The sequence below is a fragment of the Phalacrocorax aristotelis genome, chromosome 11 (genome assembly GCF_949628215.1).
Source record: "Phalacrocorax aristotelis chromosome 11, bGulAri2.1, whole genome shotgun sequence".
Taxonomy (NCBI): domain Eukaryota; kingdom Metazoa; phylum Chordata; class Aves; order Suliformes; family Phalacrocoracidae; genus Phalacrocorax; species Phalacrocorax aristotelis.
This window is the reverse complement of record NC_134286.1, coordinates 24252388-24273552: the sequence shown is the minus strand read 5'-3', so window position 1 is coordinate 24273552 and position 21165 is coordinate 24252388. Positions and strand designations below refer to the sequence as shown.

Here is a 21165-nt window from a genome sequence, read left to right as displayed (position 1 = left end):
CAAAGCCCCACACCCAAACCCCGTAGAGCTGAGCAAGGGGTCCGTGGGGAGGCCGTGCCCCCCCGCCAGCCCGGGCACGGGAGGAACCGCTGGTGGGGTGGAGAGCCGGCACCGGGGGGTGCCCGTGCCCCCCGAATGGGCACCGAGAGGAGAGAGCTGGCACCGGGGGGTGCCCGTGCCCCCAGCCCGAGCAATGCGGCCGCCGGGGCGTCCCGCCGGGACACAGCGCGGAGCGGACCCGCGGCTCTCCGCAGCGCACCCCGACGGTCCGGTGTCTCCCTCCGGGCTGTGGGATGCGCCCCCGAGCCCCGCCGCCGGCCCGAGCATCCCCGAGCGGGGCCGCCCCTCCCTCCTCTTCCTCCTCCTCCTCCTCCTCCCACCGGCCGGCCCCGAGCCCCGGCGCCGCGGCCGGTCCAGAGCCCTCACAGCCGCGGGGCTGGCCGAGGGGAGCCGAGCCCGGCCGAGCCGAGCCGGGTCGAGCCCAGCCGAGCCGAGCCTCGCCGGGCCGAGCCCAGGCGGGCCGAGCCCAGCCGCGCCGTGCCATGCCGTTCTACAAGCGGAGCGTGGTGGCGCGGCGGGGGCGGCCGGCGGTGCCGCTGGCCGAGCTGCGGGACGTTTGCAGCCTGGCAGCCCTCACCCTGCTCCGGCAGCTCGCCGACCTCTGCGGCCACTCGCTCGCCCTCCTGGGAGACATCGAGGGCCACGTCCTGGCCCTGGGCCGCCGCACCGGGCGGCTGCACCGCCGAGCCGCCCGCCTGCAGGCGCTGCTGCGGGGCCGGCCGCTGCGCGGGGCGCACGCCGCCCCAGGTAAGGCGACCCCCGCCCACGGGTGGCTCCCTGGGACACCCGGCCCGGGGCGGTGCGCGGCCGGGGGGGTGCAGCCCCGCACCCTGCTGCCGGGCCGTCCCCCCTCCCCGCCCCGGTGCAGGGGGGGCTCCGGCGCCGCTCCCCCGACGCGGTCCCCGCCGGCTGCCCCGCGCCCCCTCGCCGGGGTTGGGGGGTGACCCACGGCGGCCGCTGCTGCCGAGGACCCCGCGCCCCCACCAGCGGGGGTCCGGCGGAGCAGGGCGGCTGGGGAGGGGCGACACCACCCCGGAGCCCGTTCCTGCCGGTAGCCGGGGCAGGCCGGGGAAGCGTGCCGGCCCGCGGCCCCGGGGTGAGGTCGGGACACCGGCAGCAGCCCCTCCCGCTGCCTGGCCTTGATTTTCCCGCACACAGTGGGCACTTTCCAGGCTGCCGGCCAAGCACGCGTCTCACGCTGCGTCCCCGGTTTCCGGGGGCTGCTTCATTCCGGGCTCCCCGGGAAAGCGGGGACGCGGGGCTGCGCGAGCTCGGCCTTGCCCCCGTGCGTGCCTCGGTGCTGTCCTCGCTCGGCCGCTTCGCCCCGCTCCCGGGGCAGGGGGCGGAGGAGGTGGCCGTCCCCTCCCGCTGCTTGCAGCCAGCGTGGAACCGCAGACGAGCGCGGAGCAGCTTTCGCTCGGGGTTTTGTGTGGCCGGGGAAGATGACAAGTCCCAGCCTGGGCGCCCTGTCTGCTCATCCCCAGTCCTGGCAGCCAGCGGGGTTTGGTTTTGCCTGGGCTACTGTCACTTCCCATTCCAAGCGTTTTGGTTTGGCACCGGCTTCTCTGCTGGGTCAGAAGCAGGCAGCCCGTTTCAGAGGAGCTTAAAATAAGCTCGTTTTGGAATTGTTTATAAAAGTTTATTTTAAAAGGCTTTGCGGGGCGGGGAAGGGGAGTGTTGTTCAAGCTCATTTTCCCCAGAAGCGCAGCGCATTTCTCAGGCCCTTGGCAAAACGCACGCCTCTTGTGCTTTCTGCAAACCCCCTTGCAAAGCGCTCCTTTGCTGCTCCGTCTGCGTGGAGCCATGGGAAATGACTGCCAGACCCTCGCAGCGTGCCTCCCGGATGCAGGGAGCAGGCAGAGCCTGGGAGATGTGCTGCTCTTGCAAATACTCGTGGACTAAATCAGTTATCGAGGTAAGAAGAGGCTCCTGCTGCCCTGTGCACCGGCCGGTAGAGAAATGAGGGGACAAGGAGGTACCGCAGTTGCCCGAGCTGACCCGCCACAGCACCAGTGCAGCGCCAAACCCTGCAGCGTCGTCACTCGACGTGCTGGGCCGGTGTGTCGTGGAGGAGGAGCTGGCCGTGACGGTGACCAGATGGTCCCTCGCCTGGCCGGCAGGTTGGGCATGCTCTTGGTGGCGGTGGGAGCCTTGCGTGCGGCCGTGGCGGCTGCGGGAGGCGGGCGGGACGGCGTGGGGGACGGCAGGGACGGCTGCAGCGCTGCTGTGGGCAGGTTGGGTTCGCAGCCCTGGGTTGTGTTTTTGGCTGCATGTCAGTGCCATGTGCCTGGAGTTTCTCGTGGAGCAGCATCACAGCTAGTAGCATGGCTAGTTACGGTGTGCGTAACGCAGCGGGCAGATGGTCCTCCCGTGCTGCAGCTCATTAGAGTGCCGTGAATATGCATGTATGCAGATGTGCGGGGATGGCGCTCAGGTGGCTGGCTAGCCGGGGGTTGGAGGTGCATGGTGATGAAAATCCTTTGATTTTTTTTTGTGGAAATAGCTGGGGTGGTGTGAAGCGAGGGGAGCCGTGCCCACCGCACCTCCCTTCACCCCTGCTCCAGCGGTGCAGAGGCTTGGGGGGTTTTGCATTTCTCCCCACACCCCAAGGGAAGCACAACCCAGCCCCACCCCCTGCCAGCTACTCATCTATCCATGCCTGCTGTTCCTGTAGCCAGAGGGATGCGGTAGCCTCCGGCTTTACTGAGCTCTTTATTTAGGGGAAGAACAAAATTCCGATTGCTGTTTCAGTTGCTGTTTGTTTTTCTAAGAGCTCCAGCATCAGCCTGTCACGGGGGAACGGTTCATGTCTCCGGAGGATGGGAGCTCCTTGCAAGCCCCCGGTGCTGTGGGGAGAGCGGAGGCAGCCCGAGGCTGCACGAGAGTGCTTTGCACCAAGCTGCAGCACCGTGCAGGGTCCCTCGAGTGAGGAGCAAATGCTTAACAACACCCCTCTCAGGGCTTGGGGTTTTTCTTCCTCATCATCTCCTTTTCTTGAAGAGGATCCAATGGCAAAAATTGCTTTTCTCCTCTTAAACTGGAATAAACCCCCATCTTGTCCCTGGGAGATGCAGGGGGAAATCACCCAGGACAAAACACGCCCTGGCATAGCCTTCACGCAGTCGGTCAGGTCTGGGCAACACGTCGCAGCCGGCCCGACCAGTCTGTAAGGACAGTGATGGATCAGGCCCTGGAAGCGAGCGGGTGCCATCCCTCCCAGGCAGGGCTGGAGCCAACACCAGCCCAGCACAGCACCGGCTGCAGCACTCACTCGCTGCCATCTCCGCTGGGCCGGGTTAGCCCCATCCTCCAGCTCCTCACTGACACCGTATGATGGGGCTCAGAGACTTCTCAGGGTTTTCACAGCAAGTGGGAGCAGCCCAGGCATTGCCAAACTCCAGCTGGGAAACCACAGGCACGCTGCCTGGGCCAGGCTCTCTCCAGCACGTGGTGGTTTGCCCTTCCCAAGGACGGTCCTGCACAGATTCAGCTCCCAGGTTTGGGCATCCTCGGTTGGGTTGGAGCCTTTGCCTGGCTTTAGTTCCTCCCAGGCAGGTTAAAGGGATCCAAACACCGTGGGTCTCCTCGCTGGCAAGGGAAGCCCCATGGCTGGGGAACTTGGGTCACCACTGTGCAGCAGGACGTGATCGTCTGTCTGTCCGGAGGCTGCGAGCTGGTGGGAGCTGCCTTGCCTTCCTCATCAGGAGGGGGAGATGCTGGTGCAGCAGCATTGCTGCCAGACGAAGGAACCGCACCGCGAAGGGCCGGGGGAGTGCTTAATCCAACGAGGCAGCATGGTGGTTTCCAGTGCGAGGCGGCAGCCAAGGACTGTCAAATTCCTCTGCTCTTATTCATCAGCAGTTGCGTGAGAGCAGGGAGGGTGCATGCCAGTCCCCGGGGAGCTGGGCGCATCTGCCCGCCACAGCAGCTCCGTGCTGCTGCCTCCCTCGGCGCGCGGGGGCAAGGATGCCGACGCTGGGTGCAGGGGTCCCACTGCGGCCGAGGGCAGAGGGGGACCGGGCTTCCCATCCCAGTCCCCTTGGCATGGCCACGTCTCAGAAGGGAGGCACGGCACCCGGCTCTCCTGCCAGCACTTGGCGCTGAAGGCTGGGGCCACTTTGCAGCCCAGGAAAGCCCCCAGCACCCCGGAACCTCTCATGCTGATCCCCGACTAGGACACGGCTCCACAGGCACCGGCTGGGTGACACGGGCCTGCGCTCCCAGCTCAGCTCTCTCCCCTCAGGACCCAGCAGCTCTAGAAATAAATCTCAGCAAAGAACAGGATGGGGGCCCGGCGCCGAGAGCTATTTAAACCTTCGTCCCTGAAGAGCTGTGGGGACGGTTCTCTGGAAGAAACCCTGGGCTGTGCTGGCAGGAGGAGCTGTTTACTGCTCTCGCCGAAATATGCAGCATTCGCCGTCCTCTGACCTCCCAGCCCTCGTCTTGAAACAAGCCATGGAGATAGGCAGAGCCGTCAGCCAGCCCCGGGGGCTGCTGCGCCCCGCGGCCCCCACCTGGCTCTCTCCTCGCTGGGTGGGTAAGGGCTGGCACATGTTTTCACCCCGATCGAGGGAGGGAGGGAGGGAGGAAGGAAGGCAGGAAGGAAGGAAGGAAGGCAGGAAGGGGAAGGAAAAGCAAAAGGAAAAGCAAAAGGAAAAGCAAAAGCAAAAGGAAAAGCAAAAGGAAAAGGAAAAGAAAAAGAAAAAGAAAGAAAAAGAAAAAGAAAAAGAAAAAGAAAAAGAAAAAGAAAAAGAAAAAGAAAAAGAAAAAGAAAAAGAAAAAGAAAAAGAAAAAGAAAAAGAAAAAGAAAAAGAAAAAGAAAAAGAAAAAGAAAAAGAAAAAGAAAAAGAAAAAGAAAAAGAATCCTTGCTGACTTGCTTGAGTGCCCTGCCAGGCTGTCCCTCAGCCCCAGGCACAGCCGCTGCTGGGGACAGGGGCTGCAGCCAACTGTGACCACAGCCCCAGGGATGCACCCGTGTGGACCTACCAGAGACCCACGGCTCAGTTTTGGGGGCCAGTTAGCTGAGCTGTGCTCCCTCTGGCCCCACGGCCGCCCTCGCCAGCTCCTCTCCAAGAGTTCAATGCCCTTCAAGTTGGAGCGAAGATGCCGGGAGCGGTGCAGGGCTCCTGCCGTGCAGAGCCACGGGGAAGGAGACAGCCCGAGACCCCGGGGATGAGAAGGGCTGGTTTGGAGTGAGATGTGGCTTCAGCCCCTGCCTGCCAGCAACCGCTGCCCGCAGGCACGGGGAGAGCGGTGCTCTCCTCCCCGCAGCCCTGACCCGCTGCCGGGAAGGGGCACTTGTCACAGGCAGCTCTGCATCTCCTCGGCCATCCGGACAGGCCGTGGCAAGCGCGGGGTGAGGGCTGCTCGCCCTCGCGGCGACGCCGAAGCAGTCTGCGGAGCTCCCCGCCCTGGGAGCCCGGCGCTGCTCAGCCTGGCCACAACCTGCCGCAGCTTCCTCTGCCGAGCAGAGCAGCTCCCAAAAACCTCCCAGACCTCCAAGATACTTTCTCTGCCTGCTTTTTTCTAAACGGGCGGTGATTTCAGCATTGGAGGGGAGAGCGCTGCTCCCCCAAAGGCTGCCTTGGCGCGGGCGGGAGATGGGAAGCTGACCAAGGCTGGGATGGAGGGCTTTGGCTGCCAGAGGAGGGGGAGCCACACCCTCCCTCTTAACAGAAACCGTCTGCAGGAGCGGCTCGGCGAAAAGGCGGACAAATGAGTAACGCACGTCTCCCACCCGGACCCGCTTTGGCTGATAGCCATCCTCAGCGGTGGGCTGATAGCCGCTCTCCAAAAAAGCGTGCTGCAGGCGGCGCGGTGGTTAGGAGGAGACACCATCCGGCCTTTCGGCAGCTTCCCTGCGCTGCTGAACTTGCTGCAAGGAAAGAGCAGCCCCGGCTGGGCTTTGCCGCCCTCTGTGACGGCAAGTCCCCCCACAGCACACCCTGCCCGTGGGTGTGCGGTCGCTGTGGTGCCTGGCCTTGCTCGGGGGGGACACGCTCAGGACATCTTAGGAGCTGATGCTGAGGCATCTGCAGTCATTGCAGCCTCTCTCCCTCCCTGCTGGAGCTTTGCTGGGGCTGGGTTTCCTGCTTAGATGGACCAAATCCTGCTTCCGACTGGAAACACTTTCACCCTTTTGAAAGGATTTACATGAGAGGTGGTCTGGCTGGAGGTCTTTCCTCAGGAGCTGGGCTGTGGCCCTCAGGGGCAGCAGGTCCTTTGGGGGCAGCAGGTCCTTGGGACCCCTGTCACCCAGCAAGAAGTGCACGGAGTCATGAGGGAGGGTGGCCACCACGGTCCCCTTGCAGCCTCACACATCCCTGGTGTCCATGTTTCCTCCTGCCTGGGCCAGCCCCCGCGGTGTGAGCGTAGAAGAGAGACTCCTTTAGTACCAGTAATTCTGCAGTAGCGTGGTTCCTCTTAGGAAGCACTTACAACATCACATTGGCTGCAAATATGGCAGTGGTTACGGTGCACAGGAACATGGATTAGCTTCAACTATGTGTCTCCAAAGCAGCTTGCATCATCTTAGAGCAGTTTGAAGGATGCATTCACCTCCACATGGAACCAAGCATTGGAGCTCGCTTTGGCAACCCGCTCTCCAGCTGCAGAGATCTCCTTGATGCTGAGAAGGGAGAGGTGTGAGTGTGCAGACAGGGCCGCTCCCCGTGGCACTCGTGTGGGGGTTGTCCAGGCAGCGAGGAGCAGCAGGGGGGTCATTTCATGGGCTGGATTTCCGGCAGCGCCCGACGGAGCATCCTGACTCGCAGAAGGGCCTCTGGCTCTCTCCTTCAGCCAGTTGCTTCGTAAAGCGTCAGTAGCTGGCGGGGCTGTGCTTTGGTGACACCCTGGGCCAGGCTGGAGGGCTCTGTCCCACATCGAGAGGATGCTGCTGGGCAGTGCCGGGCGCTGGACCCAGGGGGGATGCCACAAGCACCCTCACTGCTGCAGATCAGCGGCTCAACCCCTCAGCACCTGCCATTTGTAGGACTTCCCTAGTTTGCTGGTGCCAGGTGATGTGCAACCTGATGGACCGTCTCCACGCAGTGTGTGTTGCAGCTCTTGAGGGCAGCAAAGGTCACCTTGAGACTGTAATAGCTGAAAGGCAGGAGCTGCTCACCCCAGGGCCAGCCTCCCCAGTACTAACCGGCACTGGGACACGGCCAGTGGGCATGGCCAGGGCTCCTACCCCTGTTCCCGGGGTGAAATATATGGGGCCAGTGTGGGGCACGGGGCCATGTGCTGGGGCGTTCAGGGAACCCCGTAGCCCTGTCCCACATCCAAAGCCCAGACCCTGGCTCCCAGCGAGCGGGGATTTCAGGAGTACTGGCAGCACTCTGCTGCTGTGGCATCAGGGCTGGGGCACGGTGGGCCTGGCAAAGCAAGCAGGGCGCCTGGCTGGCAATGCTCTGGCACCCATGGCTCCAGCTGGCTCTTGTGCAGCACTGCGGCCGAGGGCAGAGGATGTTGCCCTGTCCCTCGCCCTGGCTGCCAGCCCCCCTGCGTGCTGCTGTGGGGGCCAGGGCTGCAGCTTGTGCCTCCAGGCAGGGCAATCACCCCCACCCTGACACCCCTGTGCAGTAGGTGCCCCATGCATCCCACCGAGGCATGTCCTGTGGCCCTGCCGCCACCCCTGGGGGGCTGTGGCTGTGCCTGGCACTGCTCAGCATGGCCCAAATGCCACCGAGGGCTCTCACATGCTGGACACCCACTGCTTCACTTGTGACGGGCATGGGGAGGGGGAACAGGGACGCACCAGGACCTCTCCTGGCTGCTTAGGAACCCATCAGTCCCTTGGGGACTCATATCCAGCTCCCGACATGGCCTGTGCTCCCCGGGTACCCTGTGCCCAGCACCATGCCCGCTGGCCATACCCAGCACCCCGTGGCCGCTGGCACAGGGCTGGGCAGCACGCTGGCCGCTGCGCGCGCACCGGGACCATTCACTGGCAGCACAAAGCCTGGATTGATCAGAGCTGGCGCGGAGCTGAACAGGCTGAGTATGTTGGCGCGGAGAATCGGCTCTTCTTCTTCTCACCCGTGCCAGCGTGCTCCGCCACCCTCCTCCTGCGCTCGTGCCTGGCAGCGAGGACAGCCGCCCACCACGGGCACCGAGATGCCGCTGGCGGGGGAGCAGGCCGGTGCTTCGGGCGCCGGCAGCGGCGTGTGCGTGGCTCTGGGTGAGTACCCGCCGGCATGCCGGGGTGACGGACCCCCTTCTGCCGGGGCCCCGACCCCCGCTGGCGATGCCAGCCTGGCACGGTGCGACGGCTGGCAGCTGGTCGCAGCTCCAGGAGCCTTCGTGGAGCTGCCCGGCGATGGGGGGAGGCTGAGCGTGGTGGAGTACGGAGATTGTGAGCAGGCTGGTAGCCCCTCGAGTTAATCTAATGACAGCAGATCGAAGCAGCTGTATGGGGAACAAGCTAATTCCCCCGGTTAACCAGGCAATGGCTGTTAGCAGCTATTTTCCTCCCTTCCCGGCACCTTGAGTCATCAGCCGCATTCTTATGGAGCAGCGTGGCCCCAGTGTGAGGCTGGATCCTGCCTCAGTGTCCCCGTGGTTAGGCAGGAAGATGGGCACAGCAGGGCACCCCACATCCCTGGCACAGGGCAAACGCCACCCTCCTGGGTGTGCTTCCATGTCTGTACGTGTCTGAGCATGCACGAAAGTGCCCTTTGTGGAGGTGAGGGGCTTCTGCATATGCAGTGGGTGTCAGGATCTGTGCCGCCAGTGCTCCATGCCGGCTGCTCTTGGAGGAGCCTCAGCTAGTCCGTGGTTCTCGTGGACTCTGAAATCCCAAAGCAAAGGAGCTCCCGTAGCTCGCAGCAGGCGCCAGCAAAGTTATCAGCCCCCTGACTGCCTGGGCACTGAGAAGGGAAGGTGGTGCCTGGAGGAGATGCTCATGAGTTGTCTTGACGCGCTTGCTCCGTGCACAGTGAAACTGTGGGGTCTTTGTTGCTGTGGGGTCAGCTCCGAGACAGACCCCGTGCTTTTGCAGGATTCCTGCTCCGGCGCCCTTTGCCGTCCCTTGCAGCTTGCTTGCTGCGCCCGTGGCTGCTGGCCCCAGCCCGCTGGAGGAGCAGGGGCTGCCCGGGCTCCTTCCCCCCGGCAGCGCTGGGTGCCGGGGCTCTTTCCCAGCCCTCCCAGCTGATTCTGGCATCTCCCTGCAGGGTAGGGCTCGCCCATTGCCATCCAGGGACTCCGCGTGGCCGCATCCTGCCGAGCAGAGGGAGCAGACCTCTCTTTGCAGATCCAGCTGGTGGGTGCATCCTTGTCTGGTGCACAGAGAGGCTCCCCGGCTCCGGCTGGCCCCCCGGGGCGTTCCCCCTCCCCACGGCTGTGGCCGGCAGCCGGCAGCCTCCCGGGTGGTCCCAGCTGTCACGAAGCGCGTGGGCTGCCGGGGCCACCTGCAAGGGGCTGCCTGTGTGGGACCGGCTTCCTTCCTGCCCATGCTGGGAGCCCAGCCAAGCGGGGGGGCCTGGATGACTGCCTCCCCGAAGGCCATGGGGTGCAGCCAGCCTCGGGGAGGGCTGTGGGGCCAGCTTTGGGCTTCTCCAGGCTGCTCCCCAGTGAGTCCTGGCGCTGATGGCTTTGGCAAAGGGCTGCCGGAAGGCTGGGACGCTCCAGCTCATCGCATTGCAGCCCACCCTGGGAAAGAAACCCACCGGCTCTGGGCAGGCCAGGTTTGGGCAGCAGCTGGACGAGGCAGAAGGTCCTGCAACTGGTGGGTACCCGAGTGAGCCGGAGCGGAGGGAGGGTCTCTGAGCTCCTCCAAAGCAGCTGGGGTGTTGGTAATGGGAAGGGGGTGTCAGCCTATGTTCCCCCAGGGAGTTACTTGGCAGGCTGTGTGCCCCAGGCCTGGGGTTAGAGATGATGTCTGGCTGTAGGAAAGCATGCATGGCAGTGGGAAGGAGCTGTCTTTGCTCCTTAAAATCCTCCGGACCTGCCTGCGCTGTCTGGTCTGGAGGTGGCAGATCTATCTCGTACCGCATAAGTGACCCACGCACAAGCGGTTCGTGGGTGCGCGTCAGCTCGCGCTGTGCGCAGCGTTGCTGGCACGCCTGGTTCGCCTGCACCCAAGCAGTTCATCCATGCATGCAACACATCTCGGCTGCGCCAGGCTTGCTGCCTGGCATCTTAACGCTCCGCTGTCTCACAGGCGGACAGGCAGCATCTCGGATACAGCAGATCTGCTCGCACACCACATCATGGGCGTGCACAGCCTTTCCAAACGTGCCCAAATTGCCGCCTGAGAGATGGGCCTGGATGCCCAGGAGTTGTTTGCCAGAGCTGTCAGACAGGCAGAAGCTGCCAGATCATTTCCTGAAGTAGCAGAAAAAGGCCGACAGGGATGTTCTGCTGCAGCAAGCAGAACGGGCAGCAGGAGCATGAAGTGAGGCTAATGCACACCTGAACTGGCAGCGGGTGCCTTTCGTGCCACAGCCCGTGCCAGTTCTTCGTGGCCGTGCAGCCTTGTGGATGTACAAACCCTCTTCCCACTTCGGCTGAGCCCAAGACAGGCTGTGGATGCCTACGCTGTGTGCATGGGAATGGCTCATCTCATGCTTACGTGGAAAGCCGGAGGGCACCCTCCTGGTGCAGGGGGCTCAGCTGCAAGGAGTCAGGCAAAAGGCTGGGGGGGATTTGCGCTGGTGGAAGCTGCCTGCTGGCTCCAGGTTTGTGCTCACCCGCAGGACAGGCACAGCAAGAGGTGAGGGCAGAGTGGCAGGATGCCTTGCCTGCCCCACACAATGTCCTGCTCCCCCCCGGGACTTCTCCAGCCCCGGGAAAGGCTGTGGTTAAGAGAAGCCCCCGGATAGACCCCGGAGCTCTGGGCAGGCGGCGAGAGGCAGGTTGGTGGGTTGTGCCAGGCTGTGCGTGGTGCCCGTCGGCCTGTGCCACCCGTGCTTTGGTGATGGTCTCCTAAAGCCTTCTCCCAGGCCCCCCCGGGAGCATGCTGCAGGCATGGGGAGTGCTGTGGAGCTGTTCCCCCCCGCCGCAGACAGGCAAGGGGGGGCCTGCTTGATCTGCTCCAGGCTGGAGTCCAGAGCGAAGCCCTTCACCAGGCTGCCTGTTAATTACAGGAGAGGGGAGGCTGGCACTGCCCACGGCAGCCACACCGGCTGGCACGGCCCGACAGCACAGGTGGTGGGGTGGCATCTCCTCTCCAGGGTTCCCACCGATCGCCCCCCTGATTGTGGCTCCAGGGACCTGCCGGAGGGATGCCAGCTGGCAGCCATGCCATGCGGGGCAGGCTGGCAGGATGCTCTGGCCCCGCTCTGTCTCCATGGCTCCGGCATCCGCAGCGGGGACGTGTAGCTATATCTTTAAGAAGGGCCTGGGCTGGGGTGGGAGAAGCGTTTCCATCCAGCCTTTCTCCCAGCAAACCTGGATCGAGTTAGCGTTAGCAAGCGAGCGAGCGACGGAGTTGGCGCCGTGACCGTTCCCCCGCTCCCGGCCAGGGTAGCCGCCAGCTCACCCCGTGAGCGGCCATGGGGGTTTGGAGCAGCCGGTGGGGTGCAGGGCAGCTTTAGTCCCCTGTGGCCACGGTCCCTGCAAGGAGAGGAAGAGGAGGAGGCAGAGCTGGGTACGTAGAAGTTTTATCCTCCTCCCCACCCGTCTCAGTGCCCTGCTCCAGGGAGGGGGCTGGCAACGCCACAGGACGAGGGCAGGGAGCACGGTGGGTGCGCGGCACAGGGCAGGCAGCCGGCTCCAAAGGTGGGTGCGGGCAGCGGGCAGCTCCAGCGCTTGCCTGCACAGCCAGGGCTGGCAGAGCCGCCTGCTTGGCTCCTTCTGGCTCCTACCCACACGTGTGGAGCGTTGGGGATGGCAGGATGGGGCCGGCTGGGTACCTTGCTGCCTGTTGCATGATGCAGCGACGGTGACAGCAGTGCGCTCTGCTCCCTGGGCAGCGCCCATGCCCAGCCCCGAGGCTGGTGTGTCCCCCCTCTTCCTCCCCACAGCTCGGGCTGGCGCAGGGAGCATCCCCAGGGACCCTGTCGGGAGGAAGGTACCCAGCGTGCCCCTGCGGGCAGAGGTGCTGGGGGATCCAGTGGCTGCACGGGGGGACGTGCCAGTGCCATGCTTTGCACCCCGTGTCTCCCATGGTGGGCTCATGACAAAATGACATGACTAAATGACAAACTAGCGATGGCATCACGGCACACGGTGGCAGCCCGGGTCTGCGCTGGCTCTCTTGTGCAGCGGTTTCAGTGTGCGTTCAGTTTTCCCAAGCCAGAGGAAGCTCGGGGTGACTGGGGGTGTGGCTGCAGGTTGTTGGGGTGATCAGGGCCAGGGCCCCCATGTCCCCTGGGCCTAACCTCTGTGTGGGCAGCAGAGGCCTTGCAGCTTGCCCTGTGCTGGTGGGACAGTGGCTGTCAGAGGACCCCAGTGCTGAGCCCACTGTGTGTTTTCCTTCCCCCGAGCAGCTGGGAGGGCCCAGAGGAGTGGTAAGCCAGCTGGGCAGCACGATGCCAAGCTCGGGGGCTCGGGCATGCGGGCTCGGCATGCTGGTGCAGCCCCTTGCAGGACATGCCTCCCACCACGTGCCCACCCGCGCACGGCTTAGTGATGAACTCTGGCAGGCTGCAGGGGACGCGGCTGCTCAGCGGGAGCCAGGCTGCCCGCTCTCCCAGCAGTGGGCAAACCGGAGGGCACTGCCAGCAACTCCCTGTCCCAGGGAGGACGGGTTAGTGCCCCAGCGCAGCTCCAGGGACACGGAGCGAGGAAATATGTTGCTGCACTGGAGGAATCCCAGGAATGCAGAACCCGGAGGGGACACGAGGTGGCATGGCAGTTTCAGCCCAGCTTTTCTGTCGCTGCAGGCAGATTCCCTGCCAGGGCCAGGCAGGCCTCACAGGGCAGCTCGGCGGTGCAGGAAGGCAGGTCATCTTCAGTGGGGCTTGCGGAGGGGCTGCGAGGCGCGGGGCTCGACGTCCTGGGCTCTACCTTCCAGCTCGGCTGGGACCCTGCTGGCGGCCATGCCCCATAGGTGCCCACTCTGCCCCCTTGGGGCCCGCCACCGCCGTGGGAGCGACGCAGGGTGCTGCCCACTCTCCGCAGTGCCTGCACGGGGCTGCACAGCCCTGGCCCCGCGCCCCCAACCTGGGCCCGGCCCCGAGCCGTTGTTCTCCAATGAGCTCATCTGCCTTGCTGGTTACTATTTTTTAACATGGTCTCTTGGCCAGAAAATAATCAGCTCGTCCACTTAGCGAGAGTTTATGGCTTCTTCAAAGAAGCTGCTTCCTCTGCCAGGAGAGGGGCTACTTCAGAAACCACTGAGCTGCTTCCCACACCCGGGGCAGGACGGAGCTGCCGGCACGGGCTTTTTCCCCGCTCCACGCTTGCAGCGGGCAGCCGGGGCCCACGGGGGTGCACTTGGCCACTTGTGCCCTCCTGCCTTCGCGGGCCCTGTCGTGGTGCACCCCTGTGCTGTGGGTGGGAAGGACCGTCCGGGAGCCGCTTTGCAGCGTGGGGAGCTTGCTTGGGCTGCACGAAGTGTGCAGTTGGGAAAGCGCAGGCGAGCTGCGTGCGCCCTCAGGGCCCGGAGGAGGGGCTGGGGTCTAGGGCTTCACCGCAACAGATGATGAGTAGCTAGGAGTGATGCGTAGCTTGCTCGGCTCCCTGGGATGGGGTGCGGAAAGACGCTGTGCTGTCAAATCGTGGACCCCGCAACCCACAATGGGGCCACTTGCAGAGGTGCTGCTGCAGCCTGGCTCGACACCACGTGCCATGGCCTGGCTGGGGCCTTGGGGGAATGGGAGAAAATATTTTCTCGATGGCATTTCTACAAACCACCTGAGGCTCACCTCAGTCCTTTGTTTTCCCGGAGGCCAGGGCAAGGTGGGAGTGCGCCTGCGCTGTCTGCAGCTCCTGCTGCGGCCCCATCGTGGGCCGTCCCCGCGAGCTGAGGCGCTGTCGCAGCCCTGCCCCTGCACGGGTGCACAGCACGGGGCTGCGGGAGCCGGGGGTGCCACCGCGGGGCCCCCGCACCGCTGCGGCTGTCACACCCACCTGCTCCCACATCAGTCACACAAACCGCTCCTTGCGCCAAGTACTGATCCAATTTGTGGCTGTTTCCATAACAACCTCCCAGCGCTTTCTGGTCCTTTCTGTCGCTACGCGGATGCTGAGCTTCGGCATGTAAGGGATGCTGTGGCCTGGGATGGCGCGGCTGGCCCGAGCCATCACGGAGTACCTCCGGCTCCTGGGTGCAAAGGGTCATTTGTTTGCTGGAGGCCGGGGCACATTGAACAAGTTTTCCCTAACCGGGGAGTGTTTTTTATCCCATCAGAGGGATATGGTGAGGTTTGGGCTGGGGGAAGAAGGAGCCCAAGGGCAATAGTTGATCCAGGCGTGCAGCCCTCTCATGGGGGGTCCCCGAGCGCAGCTCAGCCTTGTGCAGATGTGGCAGTGCCAGGGATGCTCAGTGCCCGGGCTGGGGCTGCTGGAGGTGCTGCCAGCCAGAAACACCCTCTTTTTCTCCTGCCAAGACCCCATCACCCACAGGTCTGGCTCTTGCAGTGCCTCATGGCTCTCACACAGGCTTTCCCCATGGGGCACTGGCCCCAAGAGCTCACCCCACACCCTCCTGCCCCTCACTGCACCAGCACACGGCTCAGGCTGCTCTCAGAGCTGCCATGCTCCCTGCCCTCTTGCCTCCATCCATCCCCTGCACAGCCAGCCACCCCACAGGGCCAGCCTTGGGTCCAGCCCCAGCCCCAGCTCCCCTCAGTGGCTGCCCAGCCTCGGGACCCCCCACCCAGGCCCTTCACCCTGGGGACTGCCCAGCCCCGGTATCCCCCACCCAACTCCATCACTCTGGGAGCTGCCCAGTCCCGGTACCCCCACCCAACTCCATCACTCTGGGAGCTGCCGAGCCCCGGTACCCCCACCCAACTCCATCACTCTGGGAGCTGCCCAGCACCAGTGTCCCCCCCCACATCTCCAGCCCCATCACTCCAGGGGCTGCCCAGCCCCGGTATCCCCCACCCAGCCCCATCACTCCAGGGGTTGCCCAGCCCCGGTACACCCACCCAGCCCCATCACCCGGGGGCCGCCCAGCCCCGGTGCCCCCCGCCGCCCCCAGCCTCCCGCTGCCCCCGTCCGTCCCCCGCAGCAGCCGCCATTGGGCGCCCGCTCGGCTCGGCTCGGCTCGGCTCGGCTCGGCTCGGCTCGGCTCGGCTGGGCTGGGCTGGGCTCGGCGGCCCCGGCGCGGCGGGCGGGCTCCGAGGGGGCGGTCGGGCCGGTGCGGCGGGGCGGGGGGAGCCCGGAGCGGTGCCATGCGATGCGGCCCGGCGGGGCTCGGCCCGGCCCGGCCCGGCGGCTCCTCCCCGCGCGGCGCGGCGGGCCCGGCGGCGGGGGAGGCATGGAGGCGGCGGGGAGCGGCCCGGGGGCGGCGGCGCTCTGACCACCTGGGCCGGGCCCGCCGCGGCGGAGGATGGGCAACGCGCAGCGGAAGGCGCCGCGCAGCCAGCGGCGGGGCAGGATGCGCTCGGCAACAGGTACCGGGGGACGGGACGGGGCGGGACCGGAGCCGCTCCCCGCGCTGCCCCCCGCAGCCCCCCGCCGCCCCCGGCCCCGCGGCCCGAGCTGGAGCCGGCTGCGGCGGCAGGGTAGGGGGAGGCTTGGCCCCCGCCGCGGCCCCCCCCCCCCCCCCCGACCCCCACTCCGGCTGCCCGGCCGCGTTGGGTCGCTTGGAGGACACGGGCAGAGGTCACCTCCAGCTGGGGCTTGGCCTCGCCGGGGGGGACGGTCGGGGATGGGGCTCGTGGTGGGGCCGACCACGGTCCTGCGGCGTGTGGAACAGGTGCTGACCCACACCGGGCGCCGGGGAGCCAGCTCCGGGCAGCGAGGAGCCAGCCCCAGCCGTGGGGAGCCAGCCCCGGGCAGCGGGGAGCCAGCCCCGGGCTGCGGGGAGCCAGCCCCAGGCTGCGGGGAGCCAGCTCCAACCGTAGGGAGCGGGCCCCAGCCGTGGGGAGCCAGCCCCAGGCTGTGGGGAGCCAGCTCCAACCGTGGGGAGCCAGCCCCGGGCAGCGGGGAGCCAGCCCCAGGCTGTGGGGAGCCACCTCCAACCGTGGGGAGCCAGACCCAGGTAGCGGGGAGCCAACCCTGAGCTGTGGTGAACCAGCTCCAACGATGGGGAGCCCCCCCCGGGCAGCAGGGAGCCAGCCCCAAGGTGTGGGGAGCCAGCCCCAGCAGCAGGGAGGCCTTGCACTTGCTGGCCCTAGAGCTGGGTCCTGCCCAGGCAGAGAGCCCGTGCCCGCATAGCCCCCTTCACCCCCAGCCCCCTTCTCCCACCGATTGCAGAGGTAGTGGGTGTCTCTGAGGGACCCCATACCACAAATTACCAAGGGCAGGCAGAAAGCCCTGAAAATCTGCAAGGGGGCCTCTGGGGCAGCAGTGCGAGTGGGGGGCTCGCTCTGGGCTGGAGCAGGCAGCTGAGAGCAGGTGCCCTCTGGAAAAGTTGGGTCAAACAAGCAGGCAGGACCTGTCCGGTCACTCTGTTGTCCCCACCTGGCTGGCCCAGGCAGTTCAGCAACCCTTTCCAGACACCCAGGACTCCGGCTCCCCTCCCTGACCCAGCCCAGCTCCTGGAAATGCCAGAAGACCTGGGATGCTGGGGTCTGCCACCACTCCTGGCTCAGAGGCCCGTCTGAGGGCTCTGTTGGCCCCAGCTCCTGCACCCGCTGCCCTTTGGCCGCTGGCTCGAGAGCCGGGGCACAGCAGCACGGGCAGCAGCAGGGAGCTGCCAGCCCTGGGAGAGACCTCAGGAAAATTGCGTAGAAGCTGCAAGAAAATGGGGAGTGATTGTCACAGCCCAAGTGACTGTCACAGCTTAATAATTAGCGGGCAGAGGGGGTGGAAGTACAGCCTGTCTCTGTCTTAATTTTGCAGCTGCCGTTGTAGCGATTATTGCAAAGGACTGAAATGGGGCAAAAGAGCTTTGAGTTGCACGGGGTATCGGGAGGGATGCTGACCTGGTGGGTCCTGAGGGGCGAAGGACGCTGTGCCCATCGGTACCCAGCATATTGCCCTTGGCTCCCATCTTGCAGGGCACAAGAGGTGGGCAGCGACTGGACTGCTGGGCTCAGAGGGGGCCGCAGGATGCCGGCCTGCTCCCTGCCTGCCTCTCCCACCCGTGCAACTGTCCGGTGCGGCTCAGAATGGGACGGGAGCTAATCGTACTTCTGCATCTTCAAAGGGATTCTTGGGAGCTGCAAATCGCCTTCCCCGTGCTGCCGGGAAGAGCCCAAGGGGGGGTGGCGAGGCCTGCCTTTGTGCCGAAGCTGCCTCATCTCTGTCCCCGGGTGCGGGGCACGTCTCCGTGCCAGCACAGAGATCTCCCGCAGATCGTCCTCCCGGTGCCTGGCCTCCCCCGGGGAGATGACAGACCTGCGCCTGGCTGCTGGGGGCAGGGAGGAATGAGATTTGGCACTGGACAGCTCGAAACGCATCTCGGGTGTGAAGCTGGGGCTTGGATGCTCCCAGGCAGGTTAGGCTTGGGACTGCTAAGACCTCAATGCCTTGGCATTCCGGAGCAGCTACACGCAGGCTTCCTTGCGGAGAGGCGGCGTCAGGTCCAGACTGGAGCTTATCTGCTGAGGGGAGGGAGCCGAAACTTGATAAGAAGCAGCCCTGCGGTGGGTCTGCGTTGCTGGCAGGGTGGGACGCCTGCAGGCTGGGAGAGGAGGGCAGGGACCCGCCGTACCAGGAGGTACCTTGGCTCATCTCAGGCAGGAACATTCTTCTGCCCCGTGCACAGGGCAACGCATGGAGGGGTCTTTACGTTGGCATCCCTGATCGTTAAAATCCAGCCTCCATGTCCCGACAGGCTGGGCAAGGCTGTGTGAATCAGGGGCGTGCGAACCTTAGCTCTTCCGGCTTGGCCAAAACTTCTCTTTGATGCCTTTCTAACGCTGGTGGGGGCTCGCATCCCCCTGCACCCCTTCCTTGCACATCGGAAGAGCGGAGCAGGCTGCTCTTCACCCCAGGATGCTTCTTGCAAGCGTGGCAGTGTTTGGAGGGGCTCATCAGAGAAGGCAGCGTGCTCGTAGGCTGCTGGAACCAATGTGATGAGTTAGCAGGTCTCTGTGCCCAGTGGTGTGGTGGGGCTGGGAGGCAGCTCTCCAGTTCTTGTGTCCGCCCTTGGCTGGCACAATAATCGCAGAACGGGGTCCTGGAAGAAGCACCAGCCATTGGGGCAGGTCTCTTTATACCCCTGGCTGTCAGAGCCACGTGCAAGTGCTGCCTGGGTTGCCGGGGCAAAACTCTGCTGGTATCTGCCGTCCTTTACCCATCCCTTCATTTGGGTCTGCGGCATCGCTGGGTGCCCGGTATGGGGGTGGATGGTACCAGCCCCCAGCAAGGCACGTGCTCCCCGCGCTGCCCCAGCAGCCCCAAAGCCACCTCCCGAAGTAAGCCAGGGCTTGGGGCTGCATTCCCACCTCTGCGGCAGTTCTGGCTCCCAGGAGCCTCCATCCTCCGGGAAAAGCAGGCTCAGCTTGACAAACCCCTGGGGCGCTGGGAAAGTGGTCCCCAAGGAGCCATTGCTCGCGTCTTTTGGAAGGAGCAAAGCGAGAGGAGGCTCTGGGGGTTCTTGCAGCTCCCAGGGCAAAGTCAGGTGAATTCAGAAAGGCCCCCCACTATTTTTTAGCTAATAAGTGTAGGGAGGCTGGGGGGAGAAGGCAGCTCGACCCAGCCGGGAGGCAGCAGCAGGCTCTGGGGCGCTGATTTCCAGGTGAGGATGCTGAAGGCTGCTCCAGCTGGGACATGCAGGAACAGCGTGCTCTGCTGGGGCAGGGGGCGAGCCAGCATGCTCTGGTGTCCCCCCAGGTCACCCGTGGCTTTCAGATGGTGCTGGTTGCTGCTCTGGACATGGCTGGGGGATGTTTTGGCTCCTGGATCAGCCAGGGGGGACTCCAGCGTGTCCTTGCCATGGCCCCCAGGACCCTGTCCCCTCTCCGGGTGCTGCAGCAGGGATGTACAGAGAGAGGGACGAGACCCTCTGCCCTGACCCACCGCCTCTGCACGACCCCCGGGTGAGCCGCCGGCAGGGTGGGCGGATGGAGAACGGGCTGTGCAAAACCATGGCCCCTCGGCCATGCCTCCCCGGGCCGGTGGCAGGGAAGGAAGAGGGGCCGGGGCCGGGACAATGGGCTGTGGTGCTGACTCAAACAGCCAGTTCCTGGTCGCTTCCTCTTCCCCTGGGCTGGAACTGGCTGCAGGCAGGGAAGGCAGAGGAAGCTCACTTCTCTCGCCCTGTGTTTGAAGCAAGGGCTCCCGGGCGGCAGGAGCGAGCAGCCCCCTGCCTGCGCCCGCAGCCATGGCCAAGGCAGAGTGGCTCCTGGCGCCCTGGCACCGCGGAGGTAAGGCAGGCAGCGTGGGCAGGGGCGGGCAGCGGGGCAGCCTCCCCCAGGAGCAGCGGGCAACGAGGGCAGTGGAGTTTGCAGGTGCCTTCGCTCTGCAGGGCAAGACCCTGGGTTGGCGTGACCTTCGGGCATGGGGCTGCAGAGGGTCTCATCTCCAGAGGCCGTGCAATAGCCACGGGGTCGGTGCTTTCCGGCCGTGCGGGTCTTGTCCCGCCTTTCCCAGCCTGTCCTTGACTGTGGTGTGTCTCCTTCCGTTTTAAATCCTTGCTGCAGTTCCCCTGCCCATTGGGGTGTCCTTGTTCTCTGGCAAAGCAAAAGAATCAGAGACCCTCGCCCATGCATCCCACCGACCGCTCCTCGGGCTGGGGCTGAGCCCCGCTGGGATGGATCCTGCCCGGCCCTGTGGTGCTGTACCCACCTGGCAGCTGTTGCTTGCTGGTGGCAGCAGGAGCGGGGACCCACAGGAGCGTGGGTCAGCCCACATCGCAGTCAGTGGGGCCCATGCTGCTCTCGCTACCCTTGCCGTCGCTCCTGCTGTGGCTGATTTCACATCTTGGGCCCCTTTGTCCTGGGGCCTGGCTACATTCCCCTCTCAGGCAACTTCCTCGCATTGTCCCGGCCCCGCGGAGTGTAAAACCAGCTGGGCACAGGGGAAATGGTGCTTTCCTGGAAGCACCCCTGTCCGGCAAGGGGCTGCAGCCGCGCCGGCACAGGCAGCCCACGCGCCTGGGAGAGCCGCGAGCGCTGCCACGGGCACCCACGTGCTGCCAGAGCGTCCCGGCCAGGCTGGGGACATCACCGCGGGAAAGCTAGCGGGCAGCTGGCCTCGGCCGCCCCGTGCCGTGCCCTTGGCCGTGGCGCGCGGCGATGCTGTGCCGGGGTGCCAAGGACTGGCTGGGGCTGGTCCTGGCAGGTTGCCATGCCGGGTTTCCTGAGGCTCTCGGGAAAGGCTTGCGCTTGGTTCTTTGGCTGGGAAGCGCGTGAGAGTGAGGGTTACGATACGAGGAGTAAGCCAGGCTGCCAGGGAGCTGCGGCAGGGCTGGGAGAAGGGCTCCAAGGGGTCTCGTCCTGCTGCCCATGGCTGATGGCTTGCTGCAGGGACCTGGGTCCAGCCAGGCTCTGGGATGGCAAAGGCAGGGTGATGAGAGCGCCCGGGGCCAAGCCCAGAGCAGCCTCCACCAGTACCGGGGCTGCTGCTCCGTCCTCAGGAGCGGTGGCTCTCGGCCCCTTGGCAGGGAATGGCATCTCGGCCAGCTGTGGTACCGGGCCAAGCCCTGCCGCGAGCGCAGCCACGGGCAGTTCCCGTCCCCGCAGCACGGGCGGATGGTGCGCCGGGGCTCCTCCTGTGCCGGCCTCGCTGGCCAATCCTCCCCGCAGCACACGCGCCTCCCCTGCCTGCCAAAACTCCCTGACAGGGTCCCCGCTCGCGTTGCTGGGGCCAGACGTACCCAGAGCAGCTTTTCCCCAGTAGCCCCCGGCCTCTGCACCCGCCTAGCTCAAGGGCAGTCACCAAGCCAGCGGTGCCGCAGCTCGCGGGCACTTTCACTGGTGCCACCGTTCCCCTGTCACCCTGCTCCTACCATGGCAGGGTACCCCACCACAGGAGGCTCCCCTGGTCTGTGGGGGGCCACGGCTGACACCGTCTGTGTGGAGCACACACATCCCCTCTGCTCCTGCCCTACACAAGGCATGAGGCAAAGGTGATGGATCACTTGGGATCTGGCTGGGGAA

General features: G+C 65.3%; 1 protein-coding gene across 6 annotated transcripts in view; it reads left to right on the top strand.

Annotated features, from left to right (window-relative positions):
* The first annotated feature begins 393 nt into the window (after window positions 1–393).
* NHSL2 (NHS like 2) overlaps window positions 394–21165 on the top strand; it is a 34073-nt gene continuing 13301 nt past the window's right edge. The window contains exon 1 of one of the 6 annotated variants that reach the window (XM_075106430.1): window positions 394–807. In XM_075106430.1, the coding sequence (XP_074962531.1) occupies window positions 543–807 (265 nt within the window). In that variant the 5' untranslated portion in view covers window positions 394–542. Of the gene's footprint in view, window positions 808–1709; window positions 1976–9634; window positions 9789–15317; window positions 15568–19269; window positions 19432–21165 lie in introns of those variants that run through there. The other 5 variants (XM_075106432.1, XM_075106436.1, XM_075106431.1 and 2 more) reach the window with 5 other exon arrangements.